Source organism: Cornus florida, unplaced genomic scaffold (genome assembly GCF_030987335.1).
Source record: "Cornus florida cultivar Cherokee Brave unplaced genomic scaffold, ASM3098733v1 CherokeeBrave_3.0.0_Hap2_Chr08, whole genome shotgun sequence".
Taxonomy (NCBI): Eukaryota; Viridiplantae; Streptophyta; class Magnoliopsida; order Cornales; family Cornaceae; genus Cornus; species Cornus florida.
The window spans coordinates 34,619,775-34,629,953 of NW_026775578.1; the positions used below are offsets into that span (position 1 = coordinate 34,619,775).

General features: G+C 37.9%; 1 protein-coding gene across 1 annotated transcript; it reads right to left on the reverse strand.

Annotated features, from left to right (window-relative positions):
* Positions 1 to 5,593: 5,593 nt before the first annotated feature.
* On the reverse strand, positions 5,594 to 8,018 carry LOC132270039 (pentatricopeptide repeat-containing protein At1g62914, mitochondrial-like). The gene is made up of 3 exons (XM_059771254.1): positions 7,900 to 8,018; positions 5,774 to 6,457; positions 5,594 to 5,654 (listed from the first exon to the last, which is right to left on the reverse strand). Exons 1-3 carry the CDS (start codon positions 8,016 to 8,018, stop codon positions 5,594 to 5,596), a joined length of 864 nt encoding a protein of 287 aa, XP_059627237.1.
* Positions 8,019 to 10,179: the final 2,161 nt, after the last annotated feature.

Here is a 10,179-nt window from a genome sequence, read left to right on the forward strand (position 1 = left end):
GCTCTTCCCGATTTGTTTATATGAAAGAAAAGTCCTCTATATAATATATATATATATATATATATATATGTTAATTTTTTTTTTGTTAGTAGTTATGTTCAACCGTAAAACTTCTTTTATTACCCTCTCAATTTTAATTTAGGAGAATTGGAAAGGGTCGTTTTCATCCTCATCTCCATTATAACTTATTTTATTTCTTCTATTTTTTTTGTTGTGTGAACTTCTCGGTTGATTTAAAATTTTATATTAATTGCCTTCATTTTCAAACTTGTCCGTTAAACATAAGTAACGCTAAGATCAATGATGGATCTTGTAATATTTACGGTTCTATTAAACTTTACCACTTTTATATGAAGGGGTGGTGAAAGACGGACATTAGAATTCCACATTTAAGTAATACTGTCCTTCCAAACATTTAAGAACTCAATCCATTGTCTCGCCATAACATATTGTTTATTGTTTGTATTCTCGAAATTAAGTCTAAGAGGACTCAACTTTCAGACCACTTGAGAGCGGGATAGAGTAAGAGATTTACTGTTTCTTCATGTGCATCACACCGTTTACAAGTTGCATTATTTCTAATTTTGCCCCTCTTAGAATAAAGGTAGCAAGTAATCTGTCGTACGTTATGAAACGAGTCAACGAACATGACAATTTCATAAAACTATGAATTTTGAAATGTGAGTGAATGTATTCATTAACAATCTGAAATGTAGCCTATTTAATTTTTATGATTCTGAATTTTAAGAATTTTGTATAACCACACAATTTATTGCTTTGAATTTCAGAGCATGTGTTACCTTCCAAAATAAATAAATAAATAATAATGATACGAGCATGTTTGTACAATTCAAGAACATGGTCCACACAAAAAGACAAGATGTTACGAGTCCAAGTAAACCAACTATAACTTTGAACACCAGAGTCTTGATGCTAAAACAGCTTCCTGTCTTCACCAAATCTTTTGTTGAATGGCAAAAAAGCCTCCTACCAATAAGGTGAAAGCCCCTTTCCATTTGACAAATTGTGCACCATGCTCATCCAAAATTCCTTCAAATCCTTACTCTCTTTGTAATGCATCTGAAGCTATATTTTCAGTGCTCCGGACTTTCTTCGCAATGCCTCGGAAGCTATCTTTTCAGTGTTCCGAACTTTCTCTTCCTTATCACGGGCTCTTTTATTAGCTGCCTCCACTTCTGCACGACTACAGTGACTTGATGGAGTGCGCTTTACACCATAAACAGACCTTTCTTGCCAAGTATGGGGCGAAAAATAGCAGTTCCATCAACCGGGACAGCACCCTCGGAAGCAGCTATTTGAGACGGCGCGATCATCTCTTCCTACGCATGTAGGTTACAAAGTCAAGTTGCTGCAACAAGCAAAAGGAAACTAGGGTCAAAAATGTTATTAATATATGGACAAAATAATAACACATACCCGGGTCTGAAGAAGTTCTCAAGGACGGACCTCAAATCCATCTCATTCATGTCAGCCCGCCTACAGAAAACAAGCATGCAACTAAACAATCCAATGGAGTTCCACCAAGCACTTTTGCTGAGAGGGGTGAGGGATTACCAAAAATATGACGGCCATACACAAAATCAAAAGTCTGATAGGACGACATATCTCAAGTGACTGAAGCCAGACAGGAAAAAAAACCACAGCATCAGACTTGGAACAATCCCGTAGCACGTAATCAGGGCTTGTAAGTCTCATAACAGATTAACAGTGTGACTGAAGCATGCATATGGAACTCATCTGGAACTACGATACGCGCAGTCTACAAGAAAAGTTAAATTAAGAACAATAGCACTCAACGATATCTTATCCCAACTGTTTGAATTCAGTTACATGAATCTTATTTAACCATTCTGTTAAATCTAAAGGTGGTATCAGAGGCTCAGTTTGATCACTTATTAATTAAAACTAACAAGTTTCTTTGTTTATCAACAATTCTAACACCACAAAAATTAAAGTGTCAAACACGTTAACTAATTATACCTACCTACCACACACATGCACTAAAATTCTCTTGATAGATCATGATATCACCATACCTGAATATAGAGCTACTTGAACAAGGATAAAGTTGCAACCAAGAAATAATTGAAATCGATCATACCAATTAAATTTTCAATCGAATCATTAAGAGCAGGGAAAAGGAAAAGAACACCAAGCACCACCGTGGTTCGAAGATACAGACGCGGTGTAACAGGCATGGGCCTGAATTGGGCATAAGTCATGACATAACGGAATCAGCCACACACATATGGCCAAAACGTACCCTTAATCTTTTACTATAGAATTTAATAACACATATGGCCAAATATCCTTATGCAATTTATTTACTATTTTGTGCACGAAATTTAACTCACTTGTTGGAATAAAAAACTTAGTAGTTTGTGTTTTTTACTAGAGTAACAAGTCAAAAGAGACCTAAACGTAAAATAAATGAGAATGTGTGATATAAAACACACAAAATAAAACAACATTGCATGTTAGGTCTAAGCTTTAAAATTAAATAAATAAAAAACCAGCCTTGATATTATAATCAACGTCCAAAGTATTTGGGTTCATACTTCAGAGCTGAATAAGCAAAGAATAACAGCAGCACTGACAATCTTCAACAAAATCTCAGAAAGAAGGAATTTCTGTATAGTATGAACAGGTTTTCCAAAACCATATTCTGTTACTCAAATTTTAGGATTGAATGTAATAAATACCATAACTGGCACCAAGAGCATAATTCTCAAAATCAATTGAGCAAGTCAGATATAAGAAGTTAACATAACACATTAATGTGATAATACCAAGAGCAAAAAAATCCCTCCAAAAGGAGCATCATCGTAACACCCAACCATATATCTTCAACTTCCACACAATTTCAGAAGCAGCATATTTTTTATTTATTTTTTGATAATTAATCAGAAGAAGCATATTAATTGAGACTTAAAAGATGATTTTGCTTAACTGATCAAAAGTTGAAAACAACCCAATAAAAATATGCAATTTAACTCATACAAAGTGCAACCATTTCAAGAAGCCGATTGATTATGTCGTTAGGAACAACTGGGTCCATTTCTTTTTGTGATACAAAACCCAAAAGTCCTCTCTCTGTATGTATATACGCAAGTCTATTTATATATATAGTTTATATATGTGTGTCTTGTGTGCTTGTTACAAAGAAAATTGAAGAAGAGAAACAAAAAGGGTGTGGAGGGTGTTAGTGAAAGAGAGAATTTAGGCAGAACAAGTGATGTCATTTTGGATATGGACAGTGTCGTGAGGATTGAAGAGAATTTGAAACATTCCTTGTCGATCAGATGATTTTAAAGCGAAATGTGGAAATTCTCTTTGGAGGAGTAGAGAGAAAGAGAGAGAGGCATATAAACTTTGAGACATAGTAAAAGAGAGTGGCAGGTTTTAGAATTAAAAAAAAAAAAAACAACCTAGAGATGGACTGAAAGTACTTTGTTGTAGTAAGTATTACATTCACGATAATGAGTTTTAATTCTTATATGCCTGACTCTCGTACCAAGTGTAACTTGGTTGGGTTCTTTCTGAACCGACCTAAAAACTTAAGCCATTAGGTGATGTTAATGAAATGATTAATTCTTTTCTTTGGCAACTTCCATTTTATTAAAATCCAACCCTTTCCATTCAACACATGCCACAAGTAAACGTAGTCCATCTTCAAATTCCAAAATGGAGAATTTAGACATGTACCAATTCTTTTTTCTTTCATGTTTTCCTCCTCCATTATTACTATTATTTTTTTTGGTGGACATGTTCAAACATCCGATTTTACAAAATTGACTTGCCAAAGAAGAATAATGGCCCCCTTGATATAAGGCATCCACTTATTATTTTAAACCCCCCCCCCCAAAAAAAAAAAAAAAAGTTAGTTTAACAATGAGAGAGGACTAATAACATAAGCAAATAACATGACCAATAGAACTACTCAACATTTTGATTTGCCAGGTTTTACCTGCAACACTATGGAGTCTAGCTATAAAACACTTTTTTTTTTCCCTAGTTGGTGCTCACACATACTGTTTCCACTAAGGTTTGAACCCTTAACCTGCCTTTGGGATGTAGGGGCCTTATATCGCTAAGCCACAGGCCTGTTGGTTAGCTATAGAACACTAGCTATAGAACACATCACATCATATAAACAATTAGTATCCGACTCTTGTCCAAGAGTCTAGCTATGAAGTCTTGGTTGACAGTTGAAAGTTGCATGACATAGTCCCATGAGCCTATAGTATTCAACTAGTCTGGCATAATATTTTGTCAAGAAAGACCTTATAGACCAAAGAAGGAAGTAACTCTTCCACAAGTAAACTTCAAAAAAATAAATAAATAAATAAATAAATCTCTTCCACAAGTTCACTACCCAAAGCATCAATTCAGGGTTGTTTGTAAGCAAAGATAATGGAATCAAATATCTGACGGTGCAAATAGCAACTTCTATAAACAACTGAATATAAAATAAAGGGTGCATCTGAGAGTTCAAAACAATTTCTTCTGGTTGAAAATAACCTCTAAAAGGTCTGATGGATTTAACAGAGGTGTCTTTTTTTTTTTCTCCCCCTTAATGGGATGGTTATAATATTAACATCAAGCAATTAAATACATAGGTAAGCAAGGTATACCCTCACCGTACAAAGTGCAGACAAGAAAGGAAACTGAAGTTGATTAGGTGCCATTCTTGAAACATCCCGACAGACCAAGGCAAAGCAGATAAGCACACTCTGTTTGGTAAATTTTAGAGCTTTGAAACTTGTCTCTCTGTGGGATCATTCCCATATGCTTTAGCAGCAACTTTGCTTTCTTCAGATTCACCAAGCCACCTTCCTTATCTCATCTAGTCAACCAGCTTTACACAAATCCCTCCACCATTCTTCTCAAGTTCCCCAACATCACCCAACTCAGGTTCTCTCCTTCGTACTTCTCATGGAACAATAATTTCACTCCCAAAATATGGAGAAGACACTGATGCAAGCATCAATAGGCCATACATACACCACACTGCAAGGTGGACAAATTATGAATCTTTCACCTAATGTGAAAACCGAATAGAAATCACAGAAACTTATTGACCATCTCCAAAACCGACTGATCCAATCCACTATTATTTGATATATTCAATAACAGGGTCATAATACCTGCATTAGTAGAGAATCCCTTCTCAACCATTTCTTGAAGAAGTTGCATTGCCCTTAGTGTCTCATTGTTTTGAAGAAATCCCTGCACAATTATATTGTAAGTGATACCATTGGGTGAGCAACCACTCTCTTCCATTTTCTTGAGTAACATGTTTGCTTCGCTTAACAACCCACCCTTACAGAGTCCATTGATCATGATATTATATGTGTGAACATCAGGTTGCAACCTTTTGGAAGAAAGACCATAAAAGAATTCCCTTGCACCTCTAATGCTTCCAGTTTTGCACATACCATCAACAAGGATGTTGTAAACCACAATATTAGGATGCAGTCCACTTTCTTCCATCTCTGGAAATAAGGCCATTGCCTCAGCAAGACATTGGTTCTTACACAATCCATCTAACAAAGTGGAGTAGGTCATAAGATCAGGATGTTGGCCATGGGCTTGCATCTGGTTCAGAAGTTGTTATGCGGTTAGAGGTTTTCCTGCATGGCAAAAACGACTTATAAAAGTGGTGTAAGTAATAGTATTAGGAACCAATCCCATCAGAGAAATTTCATGAAAAAGTCTTAGAGCCTCGGTCATTCTTCTTTTCTTACAATACCCATTAATCAAGATGTTATAGCTATGAATATTAGGGGTACAACCCCAACCAACCATCAAATCAAGTACCTTCTTTGCCTTATGGAATTTGCTTTGCAGACAATATCCATTTATCAGTGCACTGTACGTGACTGTATTAGGCTCCTTATACCTTCGAATCATCACTTCAACTATTTCTACTGCTTCTGCAACCTTCCCTACCTTACAAAGTGCATCCACCATTATAGTGAAGGATCTTACATTCGGTTCGATTTTTCGGTTCACCATTTCATTCAATAACCTTGTAGCCTCTTTCCATTGGTTTGAATTGCATAGGACAAGGATTAAGGAGTTGTAAGTATAAGCATTTGGCAAAAAGCCTTTATGTATCATTTCTGAAAAGAAGTCAAAAGCCTCAGCTACCAATCTGTCCTTACAAAGACTGTCAATGATCATGTTATAAGCAATGACATTGGTTTCCCAATTTCTCTCTTCCATCTTCTTAACCAACTCTATTGCAGCCCTAGTGTTCCCCGTTTTGCACAACCCATTTATAATTGTTCCACAAGTAATTGTATTGGGTTGAAACCATTTCGCCCCTATTGCATTAAACAACCCAACTACCTGATCTATTTTACAGAGTCCCCTCATCAAAGTGGTGAGTTTTGTGCAGTCCACTTCTGAAGATGCGAGAAACAAACTCTTTCTATTTGGAAAGATTAGTTTTACACTTCAAAATATCGCAACCTTTTTTCCCTCTCTTTTCCTTCTATTTGTAGGGATTTACAATTATTCTAGAAGCTTCCTATCTTACTCATCATGCTGGGCCATTTTACTGGACTTTTTCTTTATACATGGACTTGCTTCCTTCTTTTGTAGATTGGGCCTGGAGTCTGTCTAATGGAGATTGGGCTTGATGGGATTCCACTTGATCGGGTCTACTGCTCTTGCTCGATTCATCCTTTAGTAATTTGGGTTGCGCCCCACCCAGGTCATTTTTGGTTTCTTCACCTGCTCCCATAATCTCTCCCTAATTAATTGGGGTGAGATTATCGAAGAGATTTAATCATGACAAGACTGCTCGAGGTGGTGATGTGGGGAAGCGAACGGTTGGCTTAGAGACCCACGCTTTGAGATTCGATGAACCATTATTGCCATGGTTCCTTGGATATTGAATCATTTTCCCCTTAAAAATCCAAACTTTCCTCATTTAGGTTTTCTTCTATCCTTCTCATCTTCATCCTCGAGCATTATCTTTTCTAATCATCTTTGTCAATTACCAGTCTTCTCCGGTGAACTCTCCCTTTGCGATTCATCATCTTTCACTTTGCTGCGGTGTACTTTGCAGACCTCCTTTCTAAGGTTAGTTCCAATCCCTCGTTATTTTTCTAGGATTTTGCTTTTTACTACTTTTCTTAAAAGAGAGAACCCTAAAATTGGGAATTTCCTCCACGATTATAATGGCTCCAGACTTAGAGGCTCTTCGTTTGATGAACGAAATCCTTAATGATGTTTCCATTAGGGTTTATCCCGAGGGCCTAGATGAGAGATCCGGTAAGGGTCTTCTTCCTGGAGAGATCCTCTTTTCTGTTCTTCACCTAAATGTAATTAGATTTCCCTTGCACCCGTTCTTCTGTTATGTTTTTAACAAATTAGGGCTTTGCCCTCTTCAAGTTAACCCCAACTTCCTTAGGGTGATATCAGTTCTCTTGATCTTAAATCGTGATAGAAATCTAGATTTTGACATCATAGATCTTCTTCTTTGCTATCGAGTCACTAAAATCAGAACGAATGACATGTACTTCCACTTCTTTCCCCTTGAAAAACGATCTATATGCACGGACAAACTCGCCTTTAAAAAGGGTTGGAAAAAGTAACTTGATTGGGGTCAGTGGGGCTTGGCAAACACCATTCACTCAGACTTTCCCTATCGCGATCACTTTTGGAGAGTGTTCTATCCCCTTATATAAGAAACATAAGAAGCACAAGAACGATTGCCCTTGTGAAATTTGTCTTCCTCGTTTCTGTACTTTCCTTTGCCGTTACCTTCACATTCCTCACGATGAATTGGTTTTTAGCATTTGTAGGGCTAGACTTAATCATCTGAACGACATTCCCTCTACTTCCGATCTGTTTACTCCGGACAACCTTTCAGACATATCAGTCCTTGGTGGCACTATGGAACACATCCAAATTCCCACTTTCAGCAGAAGGAGAGCCTTTTCTGCAACCGCCCCTGTAACTACCCCAGTTGTCTCTGTGGCCATCCAGACTGCTCCAGTTATGGCTCAGAACCCTGATCAGCCTACTTCTGAACATCCTGTATCCACTTCCATCGAAGTTCCACCTATATTGCTGAACGACAACCCTTTTGAGGCTCCAAACGAAGTTCCTCCTCCCACCGTTCCGAACACTGAAGGATCTTCTCTCGTCCGAACAGTTACTTCGAAGAAAAGCTTGGGCAAAAGACCCCAACCTGAAAGTGGTTCCAACCAGGTTGACCTTCTTTTAACTCGAAGAGCTAGGACTTACAGGGTCACCACTACTCTGCCTTCACCTCAAGTATCCATTCCGGAAGGTGAGTCAGCCAGAACCTCCATTTTTTCCCCAGCAGTAGTTCCTTGGTGCCCTGTACTCAAAAGGGAGGATGGGTCAGTTATGGCTCCTACAGACTTTGTGATTAAGGATGCTGCTACTGCCTTTGCTTTTTACAAGGGCATTTGGACTCCACAAGATCTACACTTCTAGAAAGAAATGCCCTTCAATGACATGTTCAACCGATTTCCTGCCGCTGCTGTTGAAGTAGCTTTTCTATGCCTTTTGGACTAACTTTCAATCATTATTCTCATTCAGATCATCTTATACTTATATTGACTGTATACGTACGCTTGTGTCTTTGTGCAGACTTTGTTCGGGATGATCACTTTCCAGAGGAATCTCGAACTGGCAAATAAGAGAGTCAAGACCCCCTCCCTTGGGCTTGATAGATCTGTCAAGAGCATGAAGATAATTGAAACAAAGAATATAGAACTGTAAGCCAAGCTAACCGATTCAGAGAAAGAAATGGATACTCTGAAAGCTGAAAGGGATGCCTTAAAGAACGAGTGAGACTCTCTTCATGATGAGCTGGACTCCTTAAAAACAGAAAGAAATGTTATGTAGACAGAAAGAGACGCTCTGAAGGTTGAGAAGGGGAACCTTCAACGCACTCTAGTTTCTGAACGGCTGACCCATTCTGTTTCGGAAGAGAAATTCTCAAATAAACGTATTGTTTTGCTGAATGTCAAAGGTAGAGTTGATAGTGGCATGAAGGCTCTTCATGATCATTTTTCTCAGATTGGGGCTTTCAGATATGCCGAAGGGTATAGAGATGGTTTTATTGACCGATCTCTTCCCGAAGGTGAATCAAGCTCCTATGCAGGTCCAGATGACCTCGACGCCTCTCTAGATATTGACACGCGAGCGTTTACAAGGATCCACTTCCTGATCCTGCTGAAAATATATTAATAGAGTGCAATGAGATTGTAACCTCTGGGATTATCCCACCCGTTCGCCCTCTAAGCATCTCTCCCATCACTACTATTATTCCTCCAACCATTGCATCCACTGATAGAGCTCTTCCAAATAAGGAAGTCATTCATTTTGACTCTCCATCCAGAGGTGAGGAAACGATCAATGATGGAGAAAGAGATAATGAAACAGCTGGCGATGATGAGGCAGCCAATAATGGTGAAACGGGTAATGGATCAGGCACAGGAGAGGATGTGGTATATTAGAGTTCTGCTGGCTTCTGTACTTGCTTCATTTCATTCCAATATCACTTTTTGTATATCATGAGCTTCTTTAGCAGTGATGAATGAAATGACAATTCTGTTTTGCCAAGTATCTATACTTTAGCCTATGCTTAAATGACATGACAATTTGATTTTTTCAACTGACGTTTATTTTGGCAAGTGTTTAGTGTTCGGCTAATAGTGCTATTTGTCACATGACTTTTTTTATTTTGTGCAACTTTTTGGCGTTCGGCTCATAGTGCCATTTGCCACTTACTTGGCTAAGTGCTTGGCGCTTTGCTAAAATGCCACTTGCCACTTGACTCTTTTTTTTTTTTGCAAGTATTTGGTGTTCAGTTCATAGTGCCATTTGTCACTTATTTGGCTAAGTGCTTAGCGCTCGGCTAGAATGTCACTTACTTTTTATTTATTACTCTTTGTTCAATCAATTTTTGAAACAAAATGAACTCTTTTTTTTATAAATCTTAGCGAATCTACACATTTGCAAGAGCACAATTCTAAATGAACATCGTTCAGAATAGAATTCAATCTTTATTGGTAGTACCTTTTTAGAGATGTGGCGTTCCATTGTATATTGACCAATCTTCCAGCTATGGTCTCTAGACTGTATGCTCCCTTTCCTATGGCCCCTGCA

Excerpts from the sequence above, each read along its gene's own strand:
- LOC132270039 (XM_059771254.1), bottom strand. The coding sequence starts at position 8,018 with ATGGCCACAGAGACAACTGGGGTAGTTACAGGGGCGGTTGCAGAAAAG. Across the intron at positions 6,458-7,899 it reads AGGACTGATATGTCTGAAAG|AAAGAGTTTGTTTCTCGCAT; the intron begins GTTGTCCGGAGT and ends CTTTCCAAATAG. Across the intron at positions 5,655-5,773 it reads TATAACATCTTGATTAATGG|GAAAACCTCTAACCGCATAA; the intron begins GTATTGTAAGAA and ends TTTGCCATGCAG.